This window comes from Pongo pygmaeus, chromosome 5, assembly GCF_028885625.2.
Source record: "Pongo pygmaeus isolate AG05252 chromosome 5, NHGRI_mPonPyg2-v2.0_pri, whole genome shotgun sequence".
NCBI classification, from domain to species: Eukaryota; Metazoa; Chordata; class Mammalia; order Primates; family Hominidae; genus Pongo; species Pongo pygmaeus.
Window position 1 is genome coordinate 3979669 of NC_072378.2, and position 15073 is coordinate 3994741.

The window sequence follows — 15073 nt, forward strand, 5'->3', positions numbered from 1 at the left end:
AAAGGGTACTGAGAGGGAAATGCCACTAAATTTACAATTTAAGCTTTATATTTGATTTTAAGATTAGTGAGAGAACTTCCAAGTGGAAAGTCAGGTTTTGAACTTCTTTCCTTTGCTCTGTTTCCTACTATTCCTTCCTCCTATGGCCATGATTGCACCAGGAAGAAGCTGGATATTTTCTTTCCTCCTGGCGACTATAAGCAACCTGTACTTTTTGCAGTATGGAGTGGCCTGACACTCCTGAAATTCTGTCAGGGTCAATGATAATAGGGCCGATTTGCAGCATTGGGTGGAGTCTGCCTCCTGAATTGTTCCTGCTTAAGTGGAGGACAAAGATAGAGGCAGCCACCTGTGCCCATGAACTTAGAAAACAAAATAGCAGCTGCCCCAGAGATTAAGATGGAATTCCGAAGCCAGGCGCGGTGGGCTCATGCCTGTAATCCCAGCACTTTGGGAGGCCAAGACGGGTGGATCACCTGAAGTCAGGAGTTCAAGACCAGCCTGACCAACATGGTGAAACCCCATGTTTACAAAAAGTAGCCGGGCACGATGGCGGGTGTCTGTAATTTCAGCTATTCAGGAGGTGAGGTGGGAGAATCCCTTGAACCCAGGAGGTGGAGGTTGCACTGAGCCAAGATCGCACCACTGTATACTCCAGCCTGGCGACAGAGTGAGACTCTTGTCTCCAAAAAAAAAAAAAAAAAAAAAGGCAGACTGTCTCCTGGGGTGTTTGTGTGGGTTCTTTGGCTATTTCCCAGGCTGACAGTTTTCACAGCCTCCTGCTGAGATTTCTTCTCTTCAGGTGCCTTAGTCTGTTTGGGCTGCTGTAACAACATACCGTAGACTGAGGCCGGGCGCGGTGGCTCACGCCTGTAATCCCAGCACTTTGGGAGGGTGAAGCGGGCGGATCTGAGGTCAGGAGTTCGAGACCAGCCTGGCCAACATGGTGAAACCCCATCTCTACTAAAAATACAAAAATCAGCCAGGCGTGGTGATGGGTGCCTGTAATTCCAGCTACTTGGGAGGCTGAGGCAGGAGAATCGCTTGAATCTGGGAAGTGGAGGTTGCAGTGAGCCGAGATCATGCCATTACACTCCAGCCTGGGCAACAAGAGCGAGACTCCGTCTCAAAAAAACAAAAACAACAAATACTATAGACTGGGTAGCTTATAAACAGAAAAATTTATTTCTCATAGTTCTGGAGGCTGGGAAGTCTAAAATCAAGGCAGATACCATGTCTGGAGAAAACTTTCTGGTTCATAGATGGCACCTTCTTGCTGTCTCCTCACGTAGTGGAAGTGAGAGGTGACAGAGTGCTGGCAGCCCTAGCAGCCATCGCTCGCTCTCAGCACCTCCTCGGCCTTGGCACCCACTCTGGCCGCGCTTGAGGAGCCCTTCAGCCCGCCGCTGCACTGTGGGAACCCCTTTCTGGGCTGGCCAAGGCTGGAGCCGCCTCCCTCAGCTTGTGGGGAGGTGTGGAGGGAGAGGCGCGGGCGGGAACCGGGCTACCCGTGACGCTTGTGGGCCAGCGCCAGTTCCGGGTGGGCGTGGGCTCGGTAGGTCCCGCACTGGGAGCGGCAGGCCGGCCCAGCCACCTGGGCAGTGAGGGGCTTAGCACCTGGGCCAGCAGCTGCTGTGCTCGATTTCTCACTGGGCCTTAGCTGCCTCCCCATGGGGCAAGGCTCGGGACCTGCAGCCTGCCATGCCTGAGCCTCCCTGCCTCGCCCTGGGCTCCTGCGCAGCCGGAGCCTCTCCAACGAGCGCCGCCCCCTGCTCCACCGCACCCAGTCCCATCCACTGCCCAAGGGCTGAGGAATGCGGGCACGTGGCTTGGGACTGGCAGGCAGCTCCACCTGCGGCCAGGTGTGGGATCCACTGGGTGAAGCCAGCTGGGCTCCTGAGTCTGGTTGGGAGGTGGAAAATATGTCTAGCTAAGGGATTGTAAATACACCAATCAGCACTCTGTATCTAGCTCAAGGTTTGTAAACACACCAATCAGCACCCTGTGTCTAGCTCTAGCTCAGGGTTTGTGAATGCACCAATCGGCACTCTGTATCTAGTTAATCTGGTGGGGACTTGGAGAACCTTTATGTCTAGCTAAGGGATTGTGAATGCATCAATCAGCACTCTGTATCTAGCTCAAGGTTTGTAAATGCACCAATCAGCACTCCGTGTCTAGCTCAGTGTTTGTAAATACACCAATCGACACTCTGTATCTAGTTAATCTAGTGGGGACGTGGAGAACTTTTGTGTCTAGCTCAGGGATTGTAAACGCACCAATCAGCACCTTGTCAAAACGGACCAATCAGCTCTCTGTAAAACAGACCAATTGGCTCTCTGTAAAATGGACCAACTAGCAGGATGTGGGTGGGGCCAGATAAGAGAAAAAAGCAGGCTGCCCCAGCCAGCCCTGGCAAACTGCTGGGGTCTTTTTCCACACTAGGAAGCTTTGTTCTTTCATTCTTTGCAATAAATCTTGCTGCTGTTTATCTTTTGGGTCTGCAGTGTCTTTATGAGCTGTAACACTCGCCGTGAGGGTCTGCAGCTTCACTCCTGAAGCCAGTGAGGCCAGGAACCCACTGGAGGAACAAACAACTCCAGATGTGCCACCTTAAGAGCTGTAACACTTACTGTGAAGGTCTGCAGTTTCACTCCTGAGTCAGTGAGACTGCGAACCCACCAGAAGGAAGAAACTATGAACACATCCGAACATCAGAAGGCACAAACTCTGGATGCGCTGCCTTTAAGAACTGTTAATACTCAGTGTGAGAGTCTGCAGCTTCATTCTTGAAGTCAGTGAGATGAAGAACCCACCAATTCCGGACACAGAAAGGGTGGGTGGGGGCATCTCTCTCAGGCCTAGTTTATAAGGCACTGCTCCCATGACCTGATCACTTCTTAAAGGCCCCACCCCACCATGTAATGCCATCACCTTGGGGGCTAGGATTTAACATGAATTTTGAGGGACATAAACATTCAGGCCATAGCACCAACTTACCCAGCTTTTGTAAGGTTCACTTCTATCCGATTTCAACAGAAATTGCATCTTTCGACGGAAACGCTCCTGAGATCCTCCTATATTCAAGCAGACTCCAAATGACTATAGCTGACCCTTGAACAACTTATTTGAACTGTGCAGGTCCACTTGTAGTGTGGCAGAAAAGTAAAGAAAAATAAAACTAATTAAAGAAATAAACTTTCCTGGATTAGGCTGACTTGTCCCAGAGGCAGCGACAGGCACAACCCAGACTCAGAAAAAGTCTTAATAATACTATCTACTGTGCTCTGGAAACTCTCCCAGCACTCCCTCAACATAGCGAGAAGAAAAACAAATTTTCCTTTGTTTTATGGAATAAGTTTATAGATTTCTGTTCTCTGTAACTAGTAACTTAAAAGTATTCTGTTTTATCTAAGCAGTAGAGTGAAGGTCATGAGCCTCTGAACAGGCCTGAGTTATGGCCACCTGGGCGCCATAATGAAGGTTATAGGATAAGCCCGTGCCTAGGCAAAGTCTAGATAACAGACATCTGGGTTGTTTAGCAATGGTCATGTGTAATCCTGAGTTATGAACCTGCTACAACTTAATTAACTGTCTTTATCCTGCCTCTGTATCCCTGCTTTCATGCCACTATACACTTGCTTCAAGCTAGCCTACCCCCTTTTATGAAGTATGTGTAAAAGTCAAGTACTGTCTTTGTTCTGCGCCCAGTCTTTGGATGTTGAATCTGCTGGGTCTAAGTGCACTCAATAATAAAGATATCCTTCTGTATACACCCCAAGGTGTATACAGGGTCTCTCTCTGGTCCCCTTGATCCCGCAACAGTAGGTGGACTTTTTTCAATAAATACATTGGAAATTTTTTTGAAGATTTGCCACAATTTGAAAAAATTTGTAGACCAATCGTATAGTCCAAAAATAACAAAAAATTAAGAAAAAGGGTGGTGGGCGTGGTGGCTCATGCCTGTAATTCCAGCACTTTGGGAGGCTGAGGCGGGTGGATCATTTGAGGTAAGGAGTTCGAGACCAGTCTGACCAACATGGTGAAACCCTGTCTTTACTGAAAATACAAAATTAGGCGGGTGTGGTGGTACATGTCTGTAATCCCAGCTACTTGGGAGACTGAGGCAGGAGAATGGCTTGAACCTGGGAGGTGGAGGTTGCAGCGAGCTGAGATTGTGCCACTGCACTTCAGCCTAGGCGACAAAGTGGGACTCAAGAAAAAGAAAAAGGGATGTTGTGAATGCATAGCATATATGTAGATACTAGTCTACTTTATCATTTAGTACCATAAAATGTACACAAACCTATTAGGAAAAGTTAAAATTTATAAAAACTTACACACAGAACTGTACTTGGTGAACTGTACTTACTTACAGACTGTACTTGGTGCCATTCACAGTCAAGGGAAATGTAAATGAGAATAAAGATACAGTATTAGGCCGGGAGTGGTGGCTCACACCTGTAATCCCAGCACTTTGGGAGTCCGAGGAGGTAGATCACCTGAGGTCAGGAGTTCAAGACCAGCCTGGCCAACATGTTGAAACCCCATCTTTACTAAAAATACAAAAAGTAGCCAGGCCTGGTGGCTGGCACCTGTAATCCCAGCTACTCAGTAGGCTGAGGCAGGAGAATCTTGAACACGGGAGGCAGAGACTGCAGTGAACTGAGATCATGCCATTGCATTCCAGCTTGGGCAACAAAAGCAAAACTCACTAAAAATACAAAAAGTAGCCAGGTGTGGTGGCTGGCACCTGTAATCCCAGCTACTCAGTAGGCTGAGGCAGGAGAATCTTGAACACGGGAGGCAGAGACTGCAGTGAACTGAGATCATGCCATTGCATTCCAGCTTGGGCAACAAAAGCAAAACTCCACCTCAAAAAAAAAAAAAGATGCAGTATTAAATCATAACTGTTGAAAATTAATTGTAGTACTACTGTAGTGCTGTAGTAATTTCATAGCCACCTCCCATTGCTCTTGCTGTGAGCTCAAGTGGTGTGAATATCCACTTAAAATGCCATGTGATGCTAATCATCTCTGTGTGAGCAGCTCATCTCTCTAGTAAATTGCATATCACAGTAAAGTGATTTCGCAGTTCTCATGTATTTTTTGTGTTTAGTGCAATACCATAAAACTTGAATAACACCATGGGACCCACAAAAAGTGCCATTAGTGATGCTAGAAGTACTCCCAAGAAGCAGAGAAAAGTCATGATGCTACAAGAAAAAGTTGAGTTGCTTGATATGTACTGTACATTGAATAGTTGCCTGCCACTTCAGACAGATGATTTTTCCTGTAAACAGATGGTGTAAACTTATAGTATTGATAAATACAGTGCTGTCAATGTATTTCTCTTCCTTATGATTGTCTTTTTTTTTTTTTTTGAGACAGAGTCTTGCTCTGTCTCCCAGGCTGGAGTGCAGTGGTGCTATCTCGGCTCACTGAAACCTCCACCTCCCAGTTTCAAGTGATTCTCCATCTCAGCCTCCTTAGTAGTTGGGATTACAGGCACCCGCTACCACACCTGGCTAATTTTTGTAGTTTTAGCAGAGATGGGGTTTCACCATGTTGGTCAGCTATTCTTGAACTGCTGACCTCAAGCAATCCACCTGCCTTGGCCTCCCAAAGTGCTGGGATTACAGGCATGAGCCATCGCACCCGGCCGTGATTTTCTTAATAACATTTTTTTGCTTATTTTACTCTAAGAATGTGATATATAATACACGTAACATATACAATATGTGTTAACTGTTTATGTTAACAGTAAGGCTTCTGGCCAACAGTAGGCTATTAGTAAAAGTTTTGAGTGAATCAAAAGTCAAAAAAGTAGCTGGGTGTAGTGGCATGGTACAGGTGCTAGACTACCATGCTCAACTACTCGGAAGGCTGTGGCAGGAGGATTGCTTGAGCCCAGGAGTTCAAGACCGGCCTGGGCAACATAGCAAGACTTTTTTTTTTTTTTTTTTTTTTTTTTTTTTTTTTTTTTGCGACAGAGTTTTGCACTTGTTGCCCAGGCTGGAGTGCAATGGCATGATCTCAGCTCACTGCAACCTCCACTCCCGCGTTCAAGCGATTCTCCTGTCTCAGCCTCCCAAATAGCTGGAATTATAGGCATGCGCCACCACGCTCGGCTTTTTGTATTTTTAGTACAGGCAGGGTTTCACCATGTTGGCCAGAATGGTCTCGATCTCTTGACCTTGTGATCCACCCGCCTTGGCCTCCCAAAGTGCTGGGATTACAGGCATGAGCCACCGAGCCTGGCCAAGACTCTTTAACAAAAGAAACTTATATGTTTATTTTCAACTGAGCAGGGGTCAGTGCCCCTAACCTCCATGTTATTCAAGGTTCAATTGTATTTTCCAAGGGCTTTACATATTTATTTATTTATTTATTTATTTATTTATTTTTGAGACAGAGTCTCACTCTGTCGCCCAGGCTGGAGTGCAGTGGTGCAATCTCGGCTCACTGCAACCTCCACCTCCCGGGTTCAAGTGATTCTCCTGCGTCAGCCTCCCGAGTAGCTGGGATTACAGGCATGTGCCACCACACCTAGCTAATTTTTGTATTGTAGTAGAGACAGGGTTTTGCCATTTTGGCCAGGCTGGTCTGAAACTCCTGACCTCAAGTGGTCCACCCACCTCGGCTTCCCAAAGTGCTGGGATTACAGGCATGAACCACCAAGTCTGGCTGGGGTTTACATTTAGCTCATAGAAAATCTGTGCCCTTGCTCCCCATACCTTCACCCAGTTGATAAAAGCACAGTTGGCTTCCAACACTGCACTCTTTTCTCTGTGGCCACAGGCAGCTGTGATCCCAGCCACTCACCATTGTGTTTCCAGGTGTTATAGGCTCAACAAAATATATGGATATATATTGGTGATTTTGCCTCAACAACATATATTGTCCCTCAACAAGATATATTGAAGTCCTAACTCCCAGCACCCCAGAATGTGACTAGATTTGGAAATAGGATCTTTACAGGGTGCAGATGTAATTAATTAAACTTAGGTGAGGTCATAATATGTGTAGAGAGGGTTCTTTATCCAGTATGACTGGTGTCCTTATAAGAAGAAAGAGACACGCAGGAGACGATGGCCTTGTGACAGTAGAGACAGAGATGGGAGTGATGCATCCATAGTCAAGGAATACCAAGGATTGCGGGCAAACACCAGAAACTAGGAAGAGACAAAGAAAGATTCTCTCCTCAAGGTTTCAGCATGGCCTTTCTGACACCTTGATATCTGACTTCCAGCCTCCTGAATCGTGAGACAATAAATTTGTTGTTTTAAGTGACCCACTTTGTGGTACTGTTAGGACAGCCCTAGGAGACTGACGCACCAGTGTTAGGAGACATAGTCCCATTCCTTGGCTTAAAGTCCCCTTAAAGCCAAGGGTGGGGAGGGGAATGACATAGTACACAGCACTGCCCCAACTCTGTGCCTAAAGAAACCCTCAAGTGCCTTAAGGAATCCTGAATAAATGCTCCGTTTTTTCACATATTGATAGGGATGCTGTGCACTCATAGGTGTCTGGCACCTACTCGAGTTTTCTCAGACTTTGGGGCCTTGGACAAAACAGACAACAGAAAAATGTATATTTTCACATCCTGTTACATGTACATGTCCTTCAACTTAGCAATTCCACTTCTAGTTATTATCCTACAGAAATAACTTATACCTGAGTGCAAAGATGGATAAATATGGCCGTGCACTGAAGCATTGTTTATAATAGTCAAAAATTTAAACAACCTATGACATTCAGTAGCAGAATAATTAAACGAAGGCATATATCCATATAGTGGAATACTATTAAAAAGAAGGTTGACATTAACATGTCTACAATACATATTATAGAGTTTTAATAAGCTGCAAAGGAAGATACACAGTATGGATCCATATATGACAAAAGAAAACTATACATTTGTACATATATATATGTATATACATGCATAGGAAAGAGTTTTGAAGGAGACTTAGGAAATTCAGGACAGTGGCTACCTCTGGAGAAAGGATAGAGCTTGAAGAGGGAAAATGAAGCAAAACTTTCCCTTCTTGCTGTGTAGACTTCGTTGAGTTATTTCACTTTAATTATTCCAATGGAAACCTTTTACTTTTGTAATTAAAATGCAACATTAACACTGAAAATGCAGTAATTATTTATGTGAAGTTGGAGAAATGGGTTTTGATTTTCTAGAGACATTCTCATTCTATGTTGATTTAGATTTTGTCTCCGTAGCCTCCCAGTGCAGATGGCGATAGATGGCAATAGACGTCGATACACGTTTAGCAGCCAGTAATTCCTGCCATGTACAACTGCCAAGCAGCAGTGGGGTGCCTTTGTTTCAGAGGTATTTGGGTGCAGTGATTCTTTGCTATGGTTGGAAGCCAGTTTAAGGAGGTTCATGCAGCTGAGGTGAACAGCATTAAGGGGTAAGAAATGACTCCTCAGAGTTCTGAGTTTGTGCCTTCAGGGACCTGGCCTCAGACTGAGTCCAGTCACTGGGAGCACATTGGCCTTTGAGGTCTTAAATTCATCACTAAAAATGTGCTCCATTGCCAAGATGCCATTTCCAAACATATAGTGATTTCCTTGCATATGCATCCTGAAGACATGACCCTATTGCTCTTTCATCCATCAGACCAAGAATTTAAAAATGGATACTGCTGTCTTGCTGCTGCTGGGTCTAAAGCCTTCCTTCTAGAAGAAATTTCTTTTGACCTTAGAAATAGGTTTTGTTCCTTTTCCTGTCAATCCCCTCTTCGCCTGCAAGATGCTTTGCCTATATTACACTATATTGGTTACCCAGAAATAATTACATGAAGAAAGAAAGAAAAAGAACTAAACATCCATTTTTTTTTTAAAAACCCAGGTTTTTATTTTATATTTTAAATATAAAGTTAACTTTGGGAGGCTGAGGCAGGAGGATCACTTGAGGCTAGGAATGAGATCAGCTTAGGCAACAAAGTGTGATGTTCATCTCTGCAAAAAATAACAAAAATTAGCCGGGTGTGATGGTGCATGCCTGTAGTCCCAGCTGCTGAGGAGGCTGAGGTCAGAGGATCGCTTGAGCCCAGGAGGTGGAGGCTGGAGTGAGCTATGATTGCACCACTGCACTCCATCCTGGAGCTCTCATGGAGGTGCTGGCTGACCAGGGAGGGATGCCATTCCATTTCTGATAACATAGGATCTAAGCCCCTCTGGTATTGATTTCATCTTCTCCAAGTGGCTCTACCATGCGGTTGTAACTGTACCGCTGGCCATCCAGAGCGCCTACAGTAGGCCGCAACAGTCCAAACCTCAAGTCTCAGTTATTGGAACACCCCAAAGAAGGAAGGCATTTGCCACCGGCATAGCTGAAAATAGACATGCTTATAACAGAACGAGAAAAAACAGTTCATTTCTGGCCATAAATGAATTTTGTGGAATCAAAAAGAGCAGTAAGTGACACTCCCACATTCTGACAGAGCATGCTGTTGTTTTAAGTTCAGTCTTATGTTGTAATCCTTGCTCAGGCAAAATCACCAATAAAACGGGGCCCCAAGTTATGTGGCCTGACAATAATGTTAACATTCACCCTATTTCTTCTGGGAAGCTTCAAAATGTGCATCTCCAATTAAGTATGCAATTAAAGGGAAAATGAGAATCACAGTAATAATAATTGTATGGTAACTTGCCATTAGTTTGAGAATCCTGCACACATAACCAACTGTATTTGTGTGGTCCCAGCATGCCTGCTTGTTTGTTCATTCTTTTTTTTTTTTTTTTTTTTGAGACAGAGTCTCGCTGTGTCGCCCAGGCTGGAGTGCAGTGGTGCGATCTTGGCTCACTGCAGGCTCCGCCTCCCAGGTTCATGCCATTCTCCTGCCTCAGCCTCCTGAGTAGCTGGGACTACAGGCCCCCACCACCATGCCCGGCTAATTTTTTGTATTTTTAGTAGAGACGGGGTTTCACCATGTTAGCCAGGATGGTCTCAATCTCCTGACCTCGTGATCCACCCACCTCGGCCTCCCAAATGCTGGGATTACAGGTGTGAGCCACCGCGCCCGGCCTTGTTCATTCATTTATTTACTGACAATGTATCTGCTAGATGTCCAGGACCAGGCTAAGATCTGAATGGTGCTCAGTAATATTGTTGGAATAAAGGAATGACAAAGCTAAATAGGAATTATTATTATTATTATTTTGAGACGGAGTCTCGCACTGTCGCCCAGGTTGGAGTGCAATGGCACGATCATGGCTCACTGCAGGCTCTCCCTCTTGGGTCCACATCATTCTCCTGCCTCAGCCTCCCGAGTAGCTGGGACTACAGGTGCCTGCCACCACGCCTGGCTAATTTTTTGTATTTTTAGTAGAGACGGGGTTTCACCGTGTTAACCAGGATGGTCTCGATCTCCTGACCTTGTGAACCTCCCGCCTTGGCCTCCCAAAGTGCTGGGATTACAGGCGTGAGCCACCGCACCCTGCCCAATAGGAATTATTAAACTGCATATATATGTTTTCTCAAATCAGTGCCTTGTTACTCTTGCTATGCAAAGATGGAGAGGAACGTTGAATGTATTAATGCTTATTCTATTACCAGGTGAGAATCCTGAACTCTCTGGCTTAGAAAGAATCTTAGCAAGACATCAGTTGCCAAAAGAGATTAATCTGACCCCAAAGCCGAACAGAATGCCCCCGTGGAAAAGAAAAATCATCAACAATGTAACTGACGGGTGGAAGAAATGTCACTTGTTGAAGAGAAACATGAAAGAGCCTCCAATGTCCACCATAGTTGTCAGGTAGACTCTAATTTCTGCCTTATGTGGATATATTTAGAGATACACAGGGTGATCACAAAATCTCTATATGCCTTAGCTAAAAAATGATAAGCACTGCTCTGTATAAAAGCACATGGGCCCCATTTTTACCCACCCCCAAGCTGCTAGAGGAGCCCTCATTGGGAGTAAACTCATGGAGATGGGAGCAGGAGTGTGGGTCCTCCATGGACCATTGCAGTCTGGAATAGAGAGCAGAAATCTAGCAAGAACAGAGTGGGATTCTTGGGGAGAAACCCAACCACTGAGCTGTGGGGCTTTTGGGCTGCGTAAGTTGGGAAGCAGCTTGGTTTTTCACACCCACCGTTGGCATGACCAGGGGCTAGGGTACCATAGCAGGACGTGGTGGAGCTTTGCTTTATCCCTGGTCTGCCAGACTTTACATGGAGAGAACTGGAGCACCATTGGACAGTCTTAACAAGAGGAGTGACATTATCTGACTCAAATCCTCTCTGGCCTCTCAAAGAATGCATGGGTGGGGGAGAGCTGTTGGGAGATTTTACAGCTCTGCAGGTAAGGGATGGTGGCCCAGGTGGTAACAGGGGGGATGTGGAATTGGTTGGATTCTGGTGCTCAAAGTCATGAGCTTTGGTTCCTTGGCAAATTATCTTTTTTGGTGCACTACTTTCCCTGCTTATGCCAGACAGATGGTGTTTCTATATTTGTTTCTTTTCTTTTCTTTTTTTTTTTTTTTTGAGACAGAGTCTCGCACTGTCACCCAGGCTGGAGTGCCATGGCGCGATCTCAGCTCACTGCAACCTCCGCCTCCTGGGTTCCAGTGATTCTCCTGCCTCAGCCTCCCGAGTAGCTGGGATTACAGGCATGTGCCACCACACCTGGCTAATTTTTTTTGGTATTTTTAGTAGAAACGGGGTTTCGCCATGTTGGCCAGGGTAATCTCAAACTCCTGACCTCAGGTGATACACCTGCTTGGCCTCCCAAAGTGCTGGGATTACAGGCGTGAGCCACCGTGCCTGGTCTATATTTGTTTCTTTCGTATTGCTGCGTGTATTGCAATGATGCCTACACTTTGTACATAGTAAGTATTCAAGCAATTTTGCCGGGCTGACAGGATAAATGTAGATGTTGCTACAAAGACAGGATCATTTCTGATTTGAAGGTAACATAACCGGGAGAGAGTTCCAGCTCATGAATTTGCCTGAACTGGAAGCTTCCCCTGGGATCATTGCCCTGGTGAAATAGAGTCCTTGTCTAAATTTTTTTCAGTGTTCTCAGTAGCGTAATTTGCCAATTTGATTTAAATATTGGTAGCCAAAGAAGGCAAAGATATATTATAAAAGAAGGTGGTCAGTGGAACCCTGGTGTTTTCTGGACAATGCAAAGACACTACATTTTTGTCCAGAAGTAGGTAAAGGTTATATTAAGTGATGATATCTGATTACTCAAGTGAAGATTATTTGACCATGCTTTGGAAGCCTGATAGGATTTGGCTCTGTCCCGAACCAAATCCCATTTTGAATCGTAATCCCCACATGTTGGAGGAGCGGCCTGGTGGGAGGTGACTGGATCATGGGGACAGATTTCCTCCTTGCTGTTCTCATGATAGTGAGTGAGTTCTCAAGAGATCTGTTGGTTTTAAAGTGTGGCACGTCCCCCCTCGCTCGCTTTCTCTCCTTCTCCACCACGATAAGATGTGCCTGGCTTCCCCTTTGCTTTCTGCCCTGAATGTAAGTTTCCTGAGGCTTCCCAATCATGCTTCCTGTTAAGCCTGTGGATCTGTGATTCAGTTAAACCTCTTTTCTTCATAAATTACCCAGTCTCATGTAGTTCTTTATAGCAATGTGAAGACAGAATAACACAAGACCTATTTTTAAAAATTCAAGTTTCACAACCATAGAAAGTTTATATACCTCAATTTTAGGTCCTGATGTCTTCATATGAAGTTATAGATCTTTATATCCTAGTTTGGTTTCTGAAAATATAGCTAGAGTATCAGAACATAGGAAATGATACTTTTTTTTTTAACATTTTATTTTACAAACATTTATTTGCTTTCCTTAAAAGCAGGGGCTGTCAGCCTATCTTCTTTATTTTTGTATTCCTAGTGTTACAAGTTGGAGTCTCAAGTGCTGAGATAGAAATAAGAATGCAAAAGGTTCCCTGGGAGTGGTGTTGCATCAAAGTGGAAGTGGGAAAAGAGTATTGGGCAGGAATTCAAGAAGTGGAGAAACAGGCTTCGCCTCAGTGGAAGGAGCTGCAAGGTCATGTTGCAGGGAGCTTGGGTACAGGAAAGGTGGGAGGGTTAGGCCCATTTTGCAATCAATCAATCATGAACCTTGTCTTGGTTGCTGTGACTCCAGATTCCTAAAGGATCTGCTGAATTAACTGTTCTAGTTCTGATGATGCCTCCTGGCATTAATGATTCTTCTCCTATTACCTGGTAACATGGTAAATATCGTCATTTGATAACTGTATTATTCTTAATTCTTTGTGACTTAACTGACACCCTTGAGAGAATTCATTCTTTAGCCAAAGCAAGCCTGACTGTTATTAAGAATCATAAATAATAGCTTTGTCCTTAAAACTAGAACTACCATATGACCCAGCAATCCCACTACTAGGTATGAACCCAAAGGAAAGTAAATCAGTATGTCAAAGAGCTCTCTGTCCTCCCATGTGCATTGCAGCACTGTTCACAACAGCCAAGATAGGCAATCAACCTAGGTTTCCATCAACAGATGAATGAATTTAAAATGTGGTGTATATACACAAGAGAATACTTTTTAGCATAAAAAAGAATGAAATCCTGTCATACGAGGCAACATGGATGAGCCTAGAGGACATTATATTAAGTGAAATAAACAAGGCACAGAAAGACAAACTTCACACGGTTCTCACTCATTTGTGGATGCTAAAAATTAAAACAATTGTATTCATGGAGGTAGAGAGTAGAAGAATGGTTTCTAGAGGCTAGGAAGGGTAGTAGGGGTAGTGAGAGGAAGTGGGGAAGAATACTGCATTCTCTCATTCATATGTGGAAGCTAAAAACGCTGATCTCACAGAAGTAGAGAGTTGAATAGTGGTTGCCAGAGGTTGGGAAGGGTAAGGGGAAAGGGTGGATAGCCAGAGGTTGGTTACCGGATACAGAAGTACAGCTAGACAGGAGGAATAAGTTCTGGTGTTCTATAACACTGTAGGGTGGTTATAGCCAACAATAATTTTTTGTTTATTTTCAAATAGCTAGATGAGGGCATCTTGAATGTTCCCAACACAAAGAAATGAAAATTGTTTGAGGTGATGACATGCTCATTACCTTTATTTGATCATTACACATGGTAAACATGCATCAAAACATCACACTGTATCCCATAAATATGTGCAATTATTATGTCAATGTAATAGAAGAATAGCTTTGTTTTTGTCTAAGAGCTATTGAACACTACTGATTCGTGTGTGCTTGACCACTTGTAAAATGGTGCTGCTAATACCTCATGTTGTATCAGCTAGAGTTGTGACACTGATAGAAAAATGACTGTGAAATTGAGTTTTGACAAGTATGAAGTACTATTTGAATGCATTGTACAGTATTTTCACATGTTAGATTGAGCCAACTGTAGATCCTAAACTTGAACCTGCCCTGGCAAACATTTGCTCAGTTTATGCTGTGTATCCCCACTAGCACAGAGAGGATAAGGCCTCTCTCTCACGTGGCAATAGCAGTTTTAGGGCCACAAAACAGGCAGACCATACATGAGGCCTGCTGGCTTTGACAAAGTTCCTTCAGTGCTGTGCTATGTAAACAGATCAGCAGGCACAAAATCCAAGAGTCCCGGGACCATGCTGGTAAACAGATTTTCTAAGTTTAGAGCTGCAGATGGTGGTGTCTTATCCCTGTTGGTGAACCTGGCAGGATTCCAACCCCCAGCTCGATAATACTGTAAATCCCTACTGGATACTGCATGTAAATTATAATTACTTGTAAACTGTATTTACTGGCTCAATATGCCATATTTATATGGACTCTAGGGCTTAATTTTTTTTTCTCTTGATAAGTGTGACAAAAGCAGTACTTGAACAGAAGAGGGCTGTTTGTTCCATATGAGAACTTTAGTTTAGTTTCCATTATGTTTTTGTTGCATCAATGTGGTAGCAACTGAAGACGGGGGCTGGTAGTCAATGGGTTTTATTTTGCCCACTTTCTGCCATAGACATTTGCAATTTATCCTGACTTGGGGCCACTCCTCCTCTATACCAAAATTCATCTTTTATTGTACTTACCATGTTATAGTGCCTGTGTTGATT

General features: G+C 44.4%; 1 protein-coding gene across 5 annotated transcripts in view; it reads left to right on the forward strand.

Moving 5' to 3' along the window:
• The window catches only part of LOC129039607 (testis expressed protein 56), a 44767-nt gene that overhangs the window by 1257 nt on the left and 28437 nt on the right, over positions 1-15073 (forward strand). For all 5 annotated transcript variants that reach the window (XM_054493565.2, XM_054493567.2, XM_054493566.2 and 2 more), the window contains exon 2: positions 10576-10774. In XM_054493565.2, coding sequence (XP_054349540.2) covers positions 10576-10774 — 199 coding nt within the window. The remainder of the gene's footprint in view (positions 1-10575; positions 10775-15073) is intronic.